The following is a 20,790-nucleotide window of genomic DNA, read 5'->3' on the forward strand; positions in this document are numbered from 1 at the left end:
CTTTTTTTTATCTGCGACACAATTTATATGTCAGGTTTATCTGTGCACATGTTTTTTGTGGTTGCTGTAAATGCTTGTAAATAAGTGAAGATCTTTTTCAGTGAGGTCCTTTTTCAGCGTTTCTTCACAGCTGTCGCTGACGCAGCGTCTTCTCAGGGCTCTGTGCCCTTAAGGGTCCCTCCTCCTCCTTCCAGTGTCCTTTACGCTTGTGTTGGCAGGGATGTGGCACATACCGGGTCCTCTCGCTGTCTCTCAGAGAGATTCTGGGGTAAAGGACAGTCTGTGTATCGTCACCTCGGTCTCGAATGCCCCTGCGGTGAACTGTCTCTCGCATGCGCCCTCTCACTGTTGAAGGAGGCTGCCATTTTAAACTGATCTTAGATCAGCTGTGGAGCCTTTGCAGGCTGGATTTTGGCTCTGGGATGAGAAACTTTTGTTTCAGATCAGTGTGAAAAGAGAAAAATGATTGTTAGTATTTCTTGCACAGGGATTTAAAATTTGTATATTTGCTTGTGGCTTTGTTTTAAATATGATGTAAAAAAGATAGTAAGTACTTGGCACATTAACACATGATATGTTTTAATTTATTTATAAGGTTTAAAAAGAGACATTTTAAATTTATGCAAATGCTTTTATCTAAACCAAGTGGGTGGTTCCTAGGATCAAACACATGACCTTTACATTGCTAACACAATGCTCTACAAGTGATATATGTGAACACATTTAGATCGGATAAAATATCAGCAGTCAGGAATGAAATGATTATTGAGAATATCGCACATAAACGCACACCAGAAACCAATTGAAAAGAGAAATAGATACGGACAAGAGCGAGGAAAATCGAAAGAGACATGGAGGGGCGGGGCTGCACTGCACCAGTCATACAGGCCCCATGTCAAAGCTATTTATAATGGCTGCCAATCTACACATCAGGCATTCTAGAAAGAGATGGAGCATTTGGAGCGCAGCACCGCAGCTGTGCTATAAATAGACTCGGGAGGTCACAGGATCTGAGTCTTGCACTCTAGAAAGCAGCTTTTAAATACCATTCCCACTGCGACCAGCGCTGAGCAGGTTAAATAGGAAAGAAAACAACCCTTGGCGTCACGTTTTGGCTCTCCAGCGTATTTTTTTTTTTGCAGTCTTTCATGTCAAAGAGAGAGACACACCATTGCACAGCCCTTTGCTATGTGCAGACCCCAGCACATCTTTCTGACTGAAGTGGTCAACCTTTACGTGGTTTTCAATCAATGATGGCCGTAATGTTTACCAAATATAGGATTGTTTCAGTCATTAATGCTAATTTCCAGAAGAAAATGTTATTGCTCAGTGCAGGTGGCTCTTTTAGAGCTCAGATTGTGTTTCATTTAAAGAGATACTCCAGACAAATATCAAAATTACACCATGATTTACACACCCTTAAGCAATCTCAGATACACAAGTCCATCATCTTTCAGACATACACATTTATTTTAGTAAATGTCCTTTCTTTTCCAAGCTTTATAATGGGAGAAAACAGGGATCAGGGAACAACTGCTAGCTGTAAACCCCAAAAAAGGGGAAAAATTCGTCCTTCACAGAGGTAATCCACATGGCTCCAAGGGGTTAATAAAGATCTTCTGCATGTAATCGATGACATTTTGTAAGAAAAACTCATATTTTAAACTTTATAAACTATAATTACTGACTTCCGGTAACAACACTATCTTGAGTAACGTTGAAGAGTTCATATGGAAATCTGGTTTGCCATATGGTTTGGCAAATCTGAACTCAGTTTGTCACATTGTTGAGATCTCTGCTGAAACACTAATGGAGACATTTACATCTATGCATTTAGCAGAAGCTTTTATCCAAACAATAAATTGTGGTGCATTTCAAGGTATAATACTTTTTTACCAGTTTGTGTGTTCCTAAGATCGAACCTATGACCTTATATACTCCTAACGCAATGCTCTACCACTGAGCTACACTCCAAAAAATGATGGGTTATTTTTAACCTAGAATTGGGTCAAAATTGAAAAATCCAAGTGTTGGAGTAAATTAACAAAAAAGTTTATATTTGACCCAACAATGGGTTAAAAAATGTACGAATTAGGGCTTTGACTGTTGTCATAACCAACGCGGTGAAGTGAGACCCACGGTGGTGTGCACGTCACAAACTATGTAAAATATCAAGTACAATCTCGCCCAGCGAGATGTCTTCAAGTTTGCGTGAATGCAAATGGCCGGCAAACTCCGGGGCTTGGCTCAAGCACCCACCAAAATGGTTAAGCACATATGCTCACTTGCTTCACATTCGCTTTACATTTCATGTCTAAAACCATGCCGAAAAAAACGTGACTGTGCTTTCTTGCTTTCTTTTTAAAGCGTTTGGACGCTCCAGAGCGTCTGCCGTTGCTAAGGAACCCAAGCATTGCTTGACGTTGTGCCTATATGGATCAATGTGCACGTGCATGCTATATAACCACCGCACCACTGCGGTGAAGTGTTGCATTACCATTGCGGTGGTAAAATTCTGCCACCATAACAGCTTTATTATGCATTTGGCAGTTTTTATCAAAAGTGACTTACAGTGCATCACAAGGTATACAGTTTTTAACAGTATGTGTGTGTTTCCTGGGTTCAAACCATAGACTGTTAAAAAAAGATGAACGTAGTGTCCGTGACGTCACCCATAGGTTTCTGAAGATCATTTTTGAAGCTTAAAGAAGCCAGTGCCTGCCATTGCCATTTGGCCGAGCATCACCGCGCATCACTCGCGGATATCCGAAAATGGGTAAAAAGGCGGGACATGGGTGAAACTGAGGTAACTGGTTGCTGAAACCACGCACGCCTAACTCGACTCAAGCTACAGCAGTGGTGGTTCAACGGTCACTCAAGTGGCCACGCCCTTAATTATGCAGAACTTTAAGGGTTAATATAATTTAAACGGATGAGTTTCAAAAAAATTCAGCCTCATCACAGTTGTCACGAAGGGCAAAATTTGATATATAGACCAAAAACTATTTTTGTACAAGGCTGTAAACACATTATTTTCTACTGTAAAGTTGGGCATTTTAACAAGGAGGTCTATGGGACTTGAATCCCTTTTGGAGCCAGCCTCAAGTGGCCAGTTGATGAATTGCAGTTTAAGTCACTTCGGTATTGGCTTCACCAGAGATATCGAAAGGTTTCCCTTCGGTTCAAACCAATGAACTTTTGCACTGCTAATGTAATGCTCTACCACTGAACTATACAGGAGCACAATATTCTGGGTTAAACAACCGGCATAGAAATAAATTACATCCCAATGGGTTGGGTTTATCCCCTTTTGACCCAATGCTGGGTTAAAAAAAACCTTATTATGGCATATAAAGGAGCACAGGAGACCTTTTGTAAGATTTTCTCAGAAGACACATCTTAGACAAGAAAGGGCAAGGAACTTGCATATCTTTCTTAGAGGGTTGACCAATACAACCCTTAATACAGCTTAATATCCCATTAATCGACTGTCTGATATATTCCAGTCAATTATAGGTAATAGCATTAGTGTTTGCAAGCCAGCACTTCATGTTTGGTCCAAACCCAGCAGTGATGAAGGTAACAAAGGTGGCCATCTCCAGAGAAACCAGTAATGAAAAAGGGCAGAGACACCACCATGACAACCACAACGCAGTTTGTCAGGAGACGCTAAAGAGGGCAATTGAAAACATCTTTTTCTGTCAACTGCGGCCACTTACGTCTTAGATTTTCCCTGAGCACCAGGGGGCGAATTTTTTCCCTTATTTTCCTCTCCATGATGTTGTTGTTACAGACAGGAGGTTTTCGGTACGGCCTCAGATCTTGATGATATATGAGATTGCCTGATGTGTTGTGGCCAAGCGGGAAATAGGGGTTACGAGTTACGTGAGGTTGTCCCTCAGTCAGGTCGAGCTGCTTTGTTACTAAACTCTTAAAACCTTGTTTGCAGTACGTCTGTGTGCCAGCGTGTGTTTGGAAAAGACGTCCTGATTCTGATTTGTGTATTTTAAAGCAGGGACAAGAAACAGACCACCTCACATTGGGTCTTATGTAAACACATGGCCATCAACAGCACTCGTGATCCAATTTCTAGCTGATAAGTGATTTCTAAGCAGTTAAACCACACGATCTGTCTGGACTTGTTGTTTTTCCCTGGAGTTTCTTGGGAATTGATTTGGAACAGAGCAGTGGGTAAAGCCTGAATACAGGGCTACAAATTAGGGAGTGATCACAATATAGTCATCTCTTAAATGAACAATTACTATGTTTGTAATTACCATATTTTAGTGTTTTCGGTAAGTGGATTAAACACAACGTTTTAATGTAACAAAAACCGATTAAATGCAGAGAGATTCATTTTTCGACAGCAGTTGGCCTTCGAGAAGGCGTCGGGTGGTAATATTACTGTGACTGCATTGTCGTTTGTTTCTGGGTAAAATGAAAGGAGGTTTGTGCCACTTTTCCGGCCCTCGCTGAGCCTTATATTCACCCTATATGAAGCAACAAATCATAACCAAAATGTCTGCACTTTTTTAGGTTAAAACAGGGCTTTATGTAGTGGGTATGATGAAATGAATGAATTGATTTAAAAGGGAAATAAGCAGTGGATTGTTCCTGACAGCGTGGAGCAGCACGGGTTGTTGCTTTAAGAGCGGCAGGCTGTAGGAAATGGATCACAAGTGAGTGTGAATAGAGAACAAATGGGATTCATAAGTCCTATTACAACCATGGCTTCTTACAGCGATGACTGGACTCTTTTCAGACTTTCAGGGACTGTGAAGTGAATGTAAATAAATGAATGTTGGTTGGGCTTCATGTTACTACTCTTGTCTTTATTTTCATTTCAGTCTCTAGTAAAGGATTGTTCTCTATACAGAAGTTAAGCTGTATTGGTATGTGTGTACTAGTGTATCTGATTCACAGTTTTGATTCGTTTCTCAGCTGAACAAAACAAAACACATGAATGCATTTACAGTGGAAATCAGTGGGGCACGACATTACACTGGGATAAACGTTAAAATGAACAATGTTTATATAAATGCTTACCAATCCCGTCTGTGCACATTTATAAACAGTTTACTGGGATCATTTCAACCTGGTTACGTTCACTTGAGATGGATAAGAGTACGGTAAATTGCATGATGTAACCAAATTGCATGGTGTAACCAACTAAGCAATAATATGAATATGAGGCATGTGAGGGGGCTGTGTGTCATCGTGCACCAAAAATCACAGACTTCACATCATGATGGGTTCCAGTGTTAAGAGAGCGCTTTACTTCCTGTTTTCTTCAAAACAATCTCATCCCAGTGACGAAAGCATGCTCGGGCTCGGATCGAGGAAAAGTACAGTGTGAGTACTTCTGGGGGAGTATGGAGGGTACAGTCGTGCACGGTTTGGTTTGGTATAATATGAGTGCGTACCTCGAAGCTACATATCTGTAATGGTACATATTAGGACCTCTTTAAAAGGTACCATCTCAGTGACAAAAAGGTACAACTTTTGTACCTTGTATTTTTAAGAGTATGGAAGTGTGAAAACAACACCACTGCCTGAATAACGTGTTTGTGAAAACGTACCACGACTCAAAAACAAGAGCTGAGGAGAAACTGGAAATTAAAAATAGTAATAAATGTGTTTATATTTTTATTATATTCGCTTGCCCTTGAGGTCATGTGAAACATGATCTTTCTAACGTGATAATCTTAATAATATCTTGTTTTGTGTGATGCGCCATGGTTTTAAAATCTTTTAGTGTGAGCATGTTTAAGATTTAAGAGAAAAAAATGTGTGCGCTCCAACCAGATTTCATAATCAGGACAGGATTTTAAAAAGCCTGGCCTTGTTTTGAACCTGGAGCATTCTTTCAACATGTGCATGTTTTTTTCCATAAATTTGGACAGCATTCTGCATAATTCATGAATAGCAGATGATTTATTCCCAGCCCGACAGTCCAAGCTAGATCCTTTTGCCGCGCATTTCTTCACCTGACCGCATGATTCCACATTGCGGGATCGTAATAAAGGGTTTGGTGACACGGCCACAGAGGCCTGCGGTTGAAACTGGCTAGTTTTGTGGACCCTTCAAGACGTCTGAAATGTGTCCCTTACACACACAGACTCATACAAACACACCCATCATCGCAGAAAAGCACGTATTGTTTCCAAAGGCCAAGGGCAGAGTGCAGGTCGCCCCGGGGCAGTCTGGGGTGAAGTTAAAGCATAATTCCTGCAGTGAGCTCGTAGATTTTGACGTTGGGGGATGGGTGTGTAAGTCCAAATGAACCTCTCCATCTTTTTTTCTTTCGCTGCCTGACAAGTGAAAGCACAAAGGCAGTTTGTCATTTGCGAGCAAGATTAAAAGTCACTTCCAACAGGGCTGCTCATTTATTCTCAGGGGTGACCGGTGCTTGGGCTGCTCGGAGCCAAGTGGGTCTCTATAGGGCCAGACAAAAGCAGTGCTTGACAATGCCCAATGCTTTTCTTATGAGGGGCCTTTCTACAGCACCACAGACTGGCATGGCCTCCCTGTCTGGGGCATGGTTGGTCTGTCTCGCCCTCTCTCCCTCTCTCTCTCTTTCTTACATTTATATGGAACTTGGCAGACACTTTTATCCAAAGCAAATTATAGTTTATTCAATCTATACATCAGTATGTGTGATCCCTAAAAAATTTAACCCACAACCTTTTGCATGCTCTACCAATTGAGCTACAAAAACACTTTCTCTCTCAATCTCTTTCTGGTTCCTGGCTGACAGGGATCACTCGCACATCCTCATTACACCTGCTCGATCCTCATCCTCCTGCTGTCAAACCCTCGGATTGAGATTCCGCTCTTTGAAGGACTCCGGAAATCTGGAATCAAAGACGCTCTGTGTTTCAAAATAATCTCTAGTGGAGTCGTTCTAATCTCTGTACATTTGACAATTACTTGACACTGGTGAAAGTGGTTTAAGGAATCGTGTGGTCACTATTGGTTTATGTGCGTGCGTGCGTATATGTGTGTGTTTAGCTGGACTCAAGAGATTTGAGAAGGTTGTTAATGATGAGTTGTGTTCAATAGCGTCAGTATATGACCTCAGTAGCCGTAGGGCAGAACTATAGATCACAAACTGTTGTGGGAGTTGGAGGACAGGCAGTGATATAGTTAACCTAAATATTGTCTTTTGGATGCATGGCGGTGGCTACTGAACGAGGTGCAATAAAGCTTTTTTTAAAGGTGCATTGTGTAACTTTTAGAAGGATCTCTTGAAAGAAATGCAATCTAACATACTTAACTATATTATTAGTGGTGTATAAAGACCTTACATAATGAACTTTATTGTTTTGTTTTACCTTAGAATGGGACGTTTTTATTTGCATACACCGTGGGTCCCTTTACATGGAAGTTGCCGTCACGTTTCTACAGTAGCCCTAAACGGACAAACTGCTCAACAGAGCGCGTTTCGTCACTACTGTCCTGTGACGCTACCGTAGCTTCTCTATACGTTTCGAAAGGGAGAGTTGAGCTGTGGAGTGAGTCGTTGACCATGGAAAATTAACTATTATTATTACTACAGTTAAAACCAAAAATCCATGGTTACTGTAGTGAACCTACGGTTTTGCAAATAGTAATCACTTAAAAAGTAAAAAACATGGTTACTACACTTTTACCACAAAAAACATGGTTCATTTTTTAAGGGCACTGCTAGTGCAGCTTAAAATCTACACAGTGGACCTTTAAAGGACTCGTTCACACAAAAATTTCAATTGTGTCACAGTTTTATCCGTACGTAGATCCGAACCGTAATGCCTTTGAAGAATGGAGCCGTATGAAAGCTTTGTGTATTGAACATACTGAAATGCGTTTCAAACTTGCGAAGCCATGTTGCGTTACGAAACATGAAGTGACATTTCGTGTCATCTTGACGAACCAAATGTAGATATATGAGATAATAGAAAGAGCTACTAAATTTCTGTCTGTTCTTCATTTATGGCTACTGTGTGGTTTCAAACGTCTTTAAATACATAAAATGCAAATAAAATTGGACCACAAAACCAGTCATAAGGGTAATTTGTTTAAATTGAGAAACAACTATTTGAAAATCTGGTTGCAAAAAATCTAAAGATTAAAAAAAATCCCCTTTAAATTGTCCAAATAAAGTCCTTAGCAACATTTAACTAATGATGAATATTTTTTTTTTTATATATTTACGATCATCAATGTACAAAAATATCTTCATGGAACTTGATCTTTCATTAATATCCAAAATATTTTAATAATTTTGGCATAATAAAATTAATAATATACCTGTGTGACTTATAACTGGTTTTATGATCCAGGGTCACAAATATGGACCACATTTATGGACCTTTATTCAACATTGACTGTTGCTATTTAACTATAATTTACAAAAAATGTGTCTGCAAACCTTCAATTTTTGTGTTTTTGTGTTTGAAACGGTATGAAGGTGAGTACACAGCACTGTAAAAAAATTCCGTAGAAATTTGCAGCTGGGTTGCCGGTAATTTACCGTAGATTTAAGTTTATGTTTTTTACTGGCAACATTTTGTTTAAAGTTAAATAAACATTAAACATTTACAAGTCTTTGTCTTTACAGAATAAAACTAGAAAAACAGCATCAAGCAAAACATTCTGAGAAACAAAATCTGAAGAAAAAAACAGAAAAGGGTTGATGATGATTTCTGGTTCCCAAAATGCTTTGCATGAGGCTGTTATTGTATAGTTTTATTCTGTAAAGATTAAGACTTGATAATAATTACAATTTATTTAACTTTGAACAAACTATTGCCAGTAAATAACATAAATTTAAATCTACGGTAATTTACCGGCAACCCAGCTGCAATACCATTGTTATTTCAACGGATTTTTTTTACAGTGAGTGACAGTAATTACATATTTGCTGATATGTATGAAGAGTCTCACTGCCTATAGACGAGGCATTGAAACTTGTGGACAAAGCCTCAGGAGGGAGTCGCTGTCAGTGGCACAATGTCCCCGTCTGTGTGGCCGAGGGTCACCCAGCTGCTCACTATGGCATGTTTTGTCTTCTCTCAAGAGACCTGGCCCTTTTGGGCTGTCTGCTTTCAGGAGAATTTGTCAAGAAAGTTTAAATACCTCTTAACAAAAGGCAAAGACTGTTGTTGAAAGGACGAGGTCATGCACTATGTGTTTATCACAGGGCTTTAACAGTGACAGTGAGGTGTTAGGCTACTGGGTCACTTATGGTACCTCTGTGTGACCCTTGTGTCAATGTTGGGGTCATAATGTGAATTCTCTCTAACCTCTCTCTGTTACATCTTTGTAATGCTTGACTTTTGTTATAATACTTATATTGGGGATGCTTTTCTAATGTGCGGTTGTCTTTCTGCGTTTCAGGTGGCACCAGAGACATCGGCTCAGCGCTCACTCGGATGTGCATGAGACACAGAAGCATTGAAGCCAAACTGCGGCACTTCTCTATGTAAATATCAATTGTCACAAGTTTCATATTTGTCGAGTGTTTGGTTGTGGAGCACATTTTATGAATAACCGTTGCTGGATGAATAGGAAACAATATGCAAACATCCCATTTAAATGGAATATTTGGGTGAATGACGTGCCGCTAATTATTTTGTGTCCGTATGGTTCAAACAAATGTAAAAGGGTTAAAATAAATTTGGAGATTACTTATACATTTTCTTTTTTGAGGGCCAAGTCTAAAATTTCTGGTTTTATTTCATTTTGAAAGAATATTTGGGGGATAATTGCAAAAATGTGGTGTAACCGGTCTGTGTCAGTTGGTGTAACTAGTATTTCTTTTATGAAAATGAATATTATTCATAAAAAATGTGGAATAAAAAAATAATGATCTTGTTTAGTGTAATAAGATTTTTTACATATATTTTTTACATAATTTGACAAAGATTATTTAGAAAACAGAGCTGGTGTCAGCATATGTCAGGACAAATATTACAAAAATGCATTAAAATTAAGAAATAACTAATAAAATGATATTTTAAAATTATTATTTTTTTATGATTACGGTTACATGACATCAAGGTGGATAAAATATTTAATATGACTCATTTTTTTGTGCAATTGGCGGTTATACCATTTGACATTTTCAGGTCCATTTAGTCTTAACTTTCATAAAAATAAATGTATTGCATAAAATTAACATAAATACACTACGTGCATTGAAATAAACCTCATGCATGCTTTTAAAACAAGTTTTTTTTTAAGATTTTTGAATTTCTCCTCTTCCCAAACCGTTTTTGTCACTGACCCATATACAGACACCCAGACATTCGATTTTACACTCGGACGCATTAATACATCATCAAGTCTGTATTTATAATTTTCCAGAGCAAGGATTACCGTAAACCAGCAGTCTTACTGGCATTTTGTGTTAGTTTTGGTGGTAAAAGTCGCAGGGAACCCCAGTTCATCTCTACATGATGTCTCCCAGTATTCCATACTATGTGGAATAAACACTCAGAACTCTAATTTGGGAGAAATTCCTTATGCGTCTCCATGGCTGTGCTGTAAATCAGGCATTTGTGGTCAGGCTGTCGGATTCCTGACAAAGGCCCCAAAAACAGGGATTACAGGCGGAGTTAAATTTTTTTTTTTTTTTTTGGAAGTTCCTCCCCTTACTGTTCAGCTCCCAGCATGCAATGAGAAATAATGACACTGAGCCAATGATTAACTAAAGCATAAGCAAACATTTAGGCATTAATCAGTTGCTTTTATTCAAAGCAATTAAAAAAGTGAGGAAAAACAGAGCGATTATCTGAGAATATAAAGACTGCTGGAAACTGGCAACTGCCATATGTGGTAAATGAATTAAAAAAGAATGATAATTTGATTATAATTTAATTTTAAGATCAGGCGCCTTGTTGTCTAGAAATTGTCACTAACCGTTAAAACCCCATTTTGATCAACCACAAGTAAGAGAAGCTTTCAAATGATGATTTACTTATATTCCTGGGAAAACCATAGACTGTATAAAACATAGACGTAGTGGCCGTGACGTCACTTGAATGTTTCTGTAAAGCATTTTTGGTGGTTTTTGACTTAGAAGTAAATGCGAATAATGGGAGATGAAAATGCATTTGCTAAATAAATTCTGACGTAACAAACATTAAACTCATGAGACTGATTGTCTAGCTCAGTGGTTCCCAAACTTTTTCAGCGTGTGGCCCCCCTTGTGTACGGTGCAATTCTTCGCGGCCCCCAAAAGAAAATGTGTGACAAAAAACTGTTATAAAACTCAACATTTTAATAAAAAAAACATTAAATTATACAAAAAAGTAGTGCTTTTGGTTGGTAGCCTTATTTTTTTAGGTTTAATTACACAGAATTCATGCTAAATTAATGTATTTCATAAAATGTCATAAAACTGGGGCCCCCCTGGCACCATCTCGCGGCCCCCCTGGGGGCCCCGGCCCCCAGTTTGAAAACCACTGGTCTAGCTGTATCAGCTGATGCGTTGTCTTTCTCATATATTGGTCTTGATGTCGTCATAATGCCCTTGCTGCTCGTGCCCGCATTAAAAATTCTTCTGTGCACACCATTCAGTTTGACAATGACAAGCTGCACTGCTAGTTTATTTATAACTTGCCCAATCATAACTAAATGCATTCCTGTCTCCATTTTCTAAGCGTGCTTTATTTACTGTTGGTTACTAGATTACCAATACCTCCGTCATTCGCTCGAACAATTTGATGGAAAGCATCTAATTCACATTTGTTTGTTTTTCTTTTTTTGCGAAATTTGAAAAGATTTGTTTCAAGTTTCAAAGGAAACTCAGCTACAGTTGTCATGTGCAAAATTAGCTATATAGACCAAAACTACTTTTTGTACCAGGCTGTAAACACTGTAAAGTTGCTGTAAAGTTGGGAATTGTAGCATAGGGAGGGGGTCTATGGGATTAACTCCCTTTTGGAGCCTGTGTCTAGAGGCCAGTCGATGAATTGCAGTTTAAGTCACTTCCAGAAGGTTGCCCCATGATTTTTTTTATTTGGCTTTTATCTTCTAGCTATACAAGTAAGACATGCAAATCCACCGATTTCTTCTGTATCACTTTGCAGGGCATTTATTGAATGTCTGATAAACCCACTTCAGGAGCAAATGGAGGAATGGAAACGAGGGTCAAACACGCTGGATAAAGACCATGCTAAAGGTAAGCGACTCAAACTGAGTTTTGTCTTGCCTGTAGTTAATCTCTCCACCATAAAAGTCTTATATAACAGCTGCATTTTTAACATATATACTTCTCATTGTAGCATTTGGTCATTATTATTTTCTGCCCCTTACATCTGAGAAAATCACTGTTGAATCTTCATATCTCCACAGAATACAAAAGAGCTAGGCAGGAGATCAAGAAGAAATCTTCAGATACCCTCAAACTCCAAAAGAAAGCAAAGAAAGGTAATGACATCTTTAATGACATCACTTCCTGTGGGCATTGTGTGAGAATATCTTGCTGAGCGGGCACCGGACTTCAACACTGGTGTCAAATCTGGATGCTGCATGCAGAGTGTTATGTAACAAGTTAAATCCTCTGAATAGCTCTCATCTGTCATGAAGTTCATGTAACAGGTGCTGTGACTCTGAGTGATGATGGGAAACGCTACATCACTTTCTGAGAATTACAGTTGGCAAAAATGTTTAAGCCTGTTATGTAAGACCGTTTAATAGATGCACAGAATTCATATAAAACTTGCAGAGAGGAGATTACACGAATTATTATAACAGCCCATGACTTCCTGCCTTGTATTGTAGAATCCTGAATCTAATCCTCTTATTACGCATTATGATGATGTAATACATTTTTAAATGTCGGCTCTCTTATAACATTTTGCCTTAAGCCTGGAGTATAATTTGTGTTTTAACTTGTACACAATCGTATGTGCACGGTCGAACACACAGCCTGGCAAAGTATAGTTTATTTAACTCGTACATGTACACAGATATTTAACGCATGTGCATTACGACAAAATGCAATGCATCTCCTGGATTACAAACTATATTCTCCTGTGCGTGACCTATGCGTACAAACCATGCATGGTTACAAAAATCTGGCGGTGCACGTACGATGCGTGGGTACTATTGTGATGATGAAATTTTTGTGTTTTATTCAGGTTGCGTATGCCTAAAAACGGGACTATACTACTAGCTTTACTTTTTCTCAATAGATTCTTATAATTAAATGAAGATCTTTTTCATGCATTTTTTTGTGTTTAATTAATTTAAAAGAAGTGTAGTACAACTAATACTACCATGGTTTGCAATATAGGTATTTTATTTAGGGCTGTCAAAAGATTAATCGCGATTAATCGCATACAAAATAAAAGTTTGTGTTTGCATAATATATTTGTGTGTGCATTGTGAATAATTATTATATATTAAGGTATAATTTTATTTATTTATATATAATATAAAAATATCAAGATCTAAATAAATAAATTTATTATTTATTTATATAGATTTTAATATTTTTATATTATAAATAAATAAAATTATACTTTTTTTAAATTCAATTAATTATATATACACACACACACATGTAAATGTTTCCTAAATACATACATGCAAGTTTGTGTGTATTTATATATACAAAATAATTACACACATTACACACACATATATTATGCAAAAACTAATGTTTATTTTGAAATCGATTAATCACGATTAATCTTTTGACAGCCCTAATTTTATTTTTTGAATATAATGTCATGATTTGTTGTTTTTATAAATTACTCTGAGAAATTAAGGGGAACTTTGTTGATAAGGGGAAATGTTTTTAGGGGAAATTGCTATTAAAATAATACCCAACGCTGTCTCATTGCAATTCGAGGTGACTAATTTGTACATTGTAAAAAAAATGCAGCATGAACTTAAAACAACTTGGTTTTGCAAGTCAAATCAACCTATTATCTTAAGTTTTGACCTGTGATAAGTTGGCATAACTTATAAAAACAGGTAGAAATTGTTTAACTTTTAATTTTTTTAAACTTAACATAAAAAATATAGTGATTTGATAGAAATGCTGCGCTTTTTACAGTGTATTCGGACGACCACATTCATACATACATTCATACGTTTTTGCCCATGACGTTGGGGTTAGGGCCAGGGATTCATTATTGTTGTTTATTTTTGTAATATTAGTATGTTTTTGTACGATTCACTTTGTACGAATTAGTCAACTCGTAACATACATACGAATTCTTATGAGATCAGGTTGTAATACCACAATGCAAAAAAATCATGATACAATGTCAGTGCTAAAAAAATGTATGCTCCTAAAAACATATCTTCATATAATGAGTATAAAAAAATGCATTTATTTTGTTTACAGTAATGAGTGTTAGTAATATACAATAATGTAGCCCTAAAATTAGGCTTTATTTGTATATGTCCATTTATCTTAAATGTCCTTATAGTTACAGTACGGTTGAAATTTGACCCAAACTTGTTTTTGCAAACTGGTCATGTGGTCTTGGGAAAATTGTTTTGTATCATTAAGTAACAGGATACGGGCCTTTTTGTTTTGTAATGCAGACATACAACAGTTAGGTTAATTTGTTACCTATACAAGCGCTTTTAGTCGTACCACAAAAACGTTAGACGTTTCTGTAATCATATACGATAATTTTAGTGTCATCGAGAGACTTGCACTCCTGGCTGTTTTGCTCTCGGTTTGTGAAAAAGCATTTCTCTCCAATCACAGAAAGGCGCTTTCTCACGTAACACATAATTAAAGCAAACCCGACGTCACGCAGAAACCCCAGAAACGTGTTTTTCCACACTACAATGCGCTCTGTGTACACAACAAAGCGTTCGTGTGGAGCCTCACCCCGAACAGGAAGCCGCGCTCGACTCAATGTGCTCAGGGGCATGCGAGAAACAAACTGCTGAGTGTTTTTCTGGGACATCACTGTCCATTTCCAACTTCCAACAAGTGACAAAACCTCTCTATGTCCTTTATAACATATGCTGGGTCATATTTAAGTAAAGTGTACAAGCATATATGTGACATTTCACAAGACCTCTCTATTGTCTCTGCTTACATTCTTCATGGTCTTTAGCTCTGTGAAAAGCCAGTGGTAGAGTTTCTGTAAGGCGACGTGATTTTAGTCACAAGACTGACAAAAATATTTTCTTTGTGCACCTATACCCCTTTTCTGTTTTATGCCATCACCTGTTATAACCAGCTGATTCCCTGGGTAAGTGTACTGTTTAGTGTGTGTCTTCATTGACCTGTGGGTCTGTCTGAAGACCCAACTAGTATGCCAGTGTCTTATTTTGCCCCTCGTGTCTACCGACTGGTCAGTTTTCACATTCTCCCTGTGTGTGGTCCGTCCTGTTTTTGGTTTAATCAGTTCCTTAACCACAAATACAGGAGAATAAGTTAAAAATTTTCACTCCATACAAAAGACCTGTCCGTGGGCATGTATTTGTATGTACTTACGCTATTGAATATGGATGCAGGGAAGGTTTCTTTATTTGGTGAACTCTGTATAACAAAAAGGCACTTTTGGGGGTCCACAAAAAAAGAAAAGTCTTAAAGGGATTGTTCACCCAGGATAGTTTACTCATGTTGTTATAAACCTGTATACATTTCGGAAGATACTTAGAGGAATGTTGTATCAAAACCGATCGGAAGATGAAAAAGGAATACCATGGAAGTCAATGGGGCTTCTGATCAGTTTGGTATTAAAAGGCTAGAGGGGTTTTTGTGCATGATGTGTAAAATGTCTAAAGGTCAAATGTCAGTTTAACACAAAGCTGTCTTTTTCTCAGCTCATGATCTGTGCATGCCAGATTCTCAGTTTGACTGAAGGAACTTGAAAGTCTTGTTAAATGCCGTGGATGTGTTTGTCTGACCTGGGGTCAGGCTGGCGGAAGGCTGTGATGGTGGGACACGTGTACATTTATCTTAAGAACGTCTAGGGCCATTCATCAAGCACAGCGGTTTTTAAAGACCTTCATTAAATCAAAAATGGAGTTTGGTGGGTTGTAGTCCCCATTCAATAGCTTCGAGTCATCAATATGCTAAGTGTACTCATGAAAAATCACTTTTGGCTTATCTGAAGTCTTTATCTTCCAGGAAAGTAGACCAGGATTGATGAGTTTTAGTGTTTGGCGGATAGTGTAGAAGTTTTGGTATTAAGCTTTTGATGGGATGAAAACAACACTATTATGCAAAAGTCTTAGGTTATCCATTGACCATCCATATTTAATTTTGCCCTTTTTAATGAAGATAAAAACTGAAAATACAAGAAATATGTAAACAAAATTAACAACAAAAATGAAAAACCCAAGATACACTTGAACTTATAATTTTATTCATTTTTATACTGCATACTGATATAAGATCATTATACCATCGCAAAAACAACAGATATAAAGATGGCATGGTGGTCCAAAACTTGTACAGTACTCGAAAGAAGAAGGATAAGACCTCCATTCTGTAGATGTCATTCCAATAATATCTCAATTCCAGAAAGTAACCATTTAATTGGGTCTATAAACCATTTCATAACACGTAACAATATTACAGATATTGAAAAAGAGATAAAGAAATCTATGTAATAAGGTCACAGAGAGAGAGGGAGGGAGAGAGAGTAATAGCTCCATCATGGTTTCCGTTAAATGGGATTGTGCAGTCCACGTTCAGAGTTATTGTTACCCTGGTTAACCCTTCCCCTGCCCTCTCTTTCATCTCACCTCTGCCTTAGGCTTGTACGTTTAACCCATGTCCAATGCTCTCCATGTGTCTTCTCGTTTTTCTGCAAATGCGCACTGGCAGGTTATTGCTGGTCTTGCATCAGGCGTGTTTGTCTCTACAGTGTTGTTTCAGGATGGATGCTTTATTTTAGCTTTGCTCTGGTCTGAACATGCATGAAGAGAGATGTGGATCTGAGCCTGATTAGATCTTTTCAGCGCATGCATGATGATGTGGAGAATGAAAATGTGTTTCTCTATGAGATAAACAGCACGTCTGTGTTGGTTGTTTTGGGCCATTTTCTGCCTAACACCATGTCGTCTTGTGTTGTCTCATTCTTGAGATCTGGGGTTTACTCTTAACCCCAGGTATTGAACTTTGGTGTGTAATGATATCTGTAAGTGTAAGCTGAGGGTGACTTTGTATGGCTTTGTATGCGGAAACAACGAATGTGCGATATTTTCCTAAACTGCATCTTACACACTACTTGAATTATTTAAGCTCAAGCCTAAAATTGAGGCGTTATCGCACAAAGAGCTTATTGACACGTCCGGTTATATATTGACAATAGGTTAAATACAAAGTAAACGCAGAGACGCAAATAAACGCAAATTCTTGCTGGGTAATGCGAAAACAATGAATGTGCGATATTTGCCTAAATTGCATCTTACGCGCTACTTGAATTATTTTAGCTCAAGCCTAAAATTGAGGCGTTATCGTGCAAAGAGCTTATTGACACGTCTGGTTATAAATTGACAGTAGGTTATATACGAATAAGCGCAAATTCATGCTGGGTAATGCGAAGACAACGATTGTGCGAAATTTTCCTAAATTGCATCTTTCGCACTACTTGAATTATTTAAACTCAAGCCTAAAATTGAGGCGTTATCGTGCAAAGAGCTTATTGACACGTCCGGTTATATATTGACAATAGGTTAAATACAAAGTAAACGCAGAGACGCAAATTCATGCTGGGTGATGCGGAAACAACGAATGTGCGATATTTTCTTAAATTGCATCTTACGCGCTACTTGAATTATTTAAACACAAGCCTAAAATTGAGGCGTTATCGTGCAAAGAGCTTATTGACACGTCAGGTTATATATTAATAGTAGGTTACATACAAGGTAAACGCAGAGAGGCAAATAAACGCAAATTCATGCTGGGTAATGCAAAAACAACGAATGTGCGATATTTGCCTAAATTGCATCTTACGCGCTACTTGAATTATTTTAGCTCAAGCCTAAAATTGAGGCGTTATCGTGCAAAGAGCTTATTGACAAGTCCGGTTATATATTGACAGTAGGTTAAATACAAAGTAAACGCAGAGACGCAAATAAACACAAATTCATGCTGGGTGATGCGGAAACAACGAATGTGCGATATTTGCCTAAATTTCATCTTACGCGCTTCTTGAATTATTTAAGCTCAATCCTAAAATTGAGGCGTTATCGTGCAAAGAGCTTATTGACATGTCCGGTTATATATTGACAATAGGTTAAATACAAAGTAAACGCAGAGACACGAATAAACGCAAATTCTTGCTGGGTAATGCGAAAACAACGAATGTGCGATATTTGCCTAAATTGTATCTTACGCGCTACTTGAATTATTTAAGCTCAAGCCTAAAATTGAGGCGTTATCGTGCAAAGAGCTTATTGACACGTCTGGTTATATATTGACAGTAGGTTATATACGAATAAGCACAAATTCATGCTGGGTAATGCGAAGACAACGAATGTGCGATATTTGCCTAAATTGCATCTTACGCGCTACTTGAATTATTTAAGCTCAAGCCTAAAATTGAGGCGTTATCGTGCAAAGAGCTTATTGACACGTCTGGTTATATATTGACAATAGGTTAAATACAAAGTAAACGCAGAGACGCAAATAAACTCAAATTCATGCTGAGTGATGCGAAAACCACGAATGTGCGATATTTGCCTCAATTGCATCTTCTGAGCAAGTTGAATTATTTAAACTCAAGCGTGACATTGAGTCATTATCGTGGCAAAACGTTTATTGACACGTGCGGTTAAATTGACAGTAGGTTATATACAAAGTAAACGCAAATAGATGCAAATGTACACTGGGCGATGCAAAAGCAAAGGATATGCGATACTTGCCTCAGTTGCGTCGTCATATACGAATAAATGCAAATTCATGCTGGGTAATGCGAAAACAACGAATGTGCGATATTTACCTAAATTGCATCTTATACGCAACTTGAATTATTTAAACTCAAGCATGAAATTGAGGCGTTATCACGCAAAGAGCTTATTGACATGCCTGGTTATATATTGACAGTAGGTTAACTAAAAACAAGTAATCTACACTGAGTAATGTGCATATTCACTTCACTTTTGGTGTGCACATACCATTACAGTTCACCATACAAAACAGAATATGTGTAGGTTCAATAAATGACCATCTAGCAACCACCCAGATTTCCCCGCTGATGCCATGGCAACCATCCTAAAGGCCTATCAATGGTAAAGTAACCACCTGGCAAGCACACATAACACTCCTAGCACCGTGGTAGCAAGTTTTGCATGGGCATGCACCATTTAAATATCTAGTTTTGCTTGTTATATCCGCTTCAGGGTATTTAAGATGTCTCCAGCCAAAATGCAACATAAATCAAGTCTTTCTGCTCTAATTTATAGATGGTTGAAATCCAAGTGTGTTCACTAATGGATTTAGTTTAATTGTACATAAAGGCTTACTTTGAAGTATTACACACAAATGGATTATAAGCCTTATTTAAATGTTGCTTTAAGCTTTAAACCCTGTCATTCTCAAGCCTTGCCAGTCATTCCTCCAGTAATCGTAGCAATAAAGCTAAACTAAGCACAAATCGGCATTTGCTGTCTACAAACAAATAATTTCTCTTTTAAGTAGATGGCTCTGGAAGCGGAGCTGTTTTCGTATCGTCTTCAATCGACCGGAACATCTAACAGCCCTCATTACCCAGTAGCCCCATAGTTCACAACCCTGTACTTAGTCACCCCAGCATAAAATATGAAGGGTCTGGACATTATCCAACCCCTCCGCCCAAATACTCTTGCTTATCTCAGACCCCGATGAAGGCGTGTCGAAGGTCACAGAGTGCTGTGGGTCCAGGACAGCTGACGCTCCCAGGTCATGTCCTCAGGACGCAGCGGACACATGGGCCGCTGCCAACTAGTCTGGTGGTGGAGCATTACTGAAATATACAGACTGAAAAGAAACAGGCGGATTTGGCATAAATGCACGATTTGCTTTGTGACTTTGAAGTTGTGCTGCTGAACTTTTATGTGGCTAGTTTTTGACATTGTGTTAAATACTCTGAAATAATCCAGATCGTGTTTGTGATTTTTTTTTCTCTTTGTGTCGCAGGGAGAGGAGATATTCAACCACAGCTTGACAGTGCCATGCAGGACGTGAGTGATAAATACCTGCTGCTGGAGGAGACGGAGAAGCAGGCGGTCAGGAAGGCTCTGATCGAGGAGAGAGGACGATTCTGTGTCTTTGTATCTATGCTCAAACCCGTGGTGGTGAGTGGCATTTCTCATTTCTCTTTTTGGATTTCAACATATTACCTACATGCTGATATACTCAGACTTGCCTTTTTTGTCAGGATGAAGAAATGTCTATGCTGGGAGAGATCATTCACCTGCAGACCATTGCTGATGACCTGAAGGCTTTGACCATGGACCCACACAAATTGCCACCGGCAAGCGAACAGGTCTGTGACCGTTTGTCAAGACTATGAGAAAAACAACTTTAGTCTTTCAAAATGATTAGATGTTTAATGACCATTTAGAGCATTGGAATCACTAGACGAGAGCTTAATGTTCTTATTTGAAAACCTCTGAGTCATCTAGACAGCGCTGGTCACTTGCTGCGCTTCAATTTATCCAGCTGTGGGCTAGACCAAGGGTCAAACTGAAATGCGTGTTGCGTTTATCACGTGTTAATAAAATTAGTGTGTTTAAAATGAATTTGCGTTAACACGTTATTAACACGTTCATTTTGTCAGCCCAAATATATATATATATGGGTGATTCTCACGAAAACTTGGTTTTAAAAATGTC

The 20,790-nt window shown here is 38.2% G+C and overlaps 1 protein-coding gene across 7 annotated transcripts in view; it reads left to right on the forward strand.

Annotated features, from left to right (window-relative positions):
• Positions 1-20,790, forward strand: part of LOC135728164 (protein MTSS 1-like) — a 73,133-nt gene that overhangs the window by 36,268 nt on the left and 16,075 nt on the right. For all 7 annotated transcript variants that reach the window (XM_065246295.2, XM_065246301.2, XM_065246302.2 and 4 more), the window contains exons 4-8: positions 9,379-9,463; positions 12,075-12,166; positions 12,340-12,414; positions 20,093-20,250; positions 20,334-20,441. In XM_065246295.2, coding sequence (XP_065102367.2) covers positions 9,379-9,463; positions 12,075-12,166; positions 12,340-12,414; positions 20,093-20,250; positions 20,334-20,441 — 518 coding nt within the window. The remainder of the gene's footprint in view (positions 1-9,378; positions 9,464-12,074; positions 12,167-12,339; positions 12,415-20,092; positions 20,251-20,333; positions 20,442-20,790) is intronic.

Source organism: Paramisgurnus dabryanus, chromosome 13 (assembly GCF_030506205.2).
Source record: "Paramisgurnus dabryanus chromosome 13, PD_genome_1.1, whole genome shotgun sequence".
Taxonomy (NCBI): Eukaryota; Metazoa; Chordata; class Actinopteri; order Cypriniformes; family Cobitidae; genus Paramisgurnus; species Paramisgurnus dabryanus.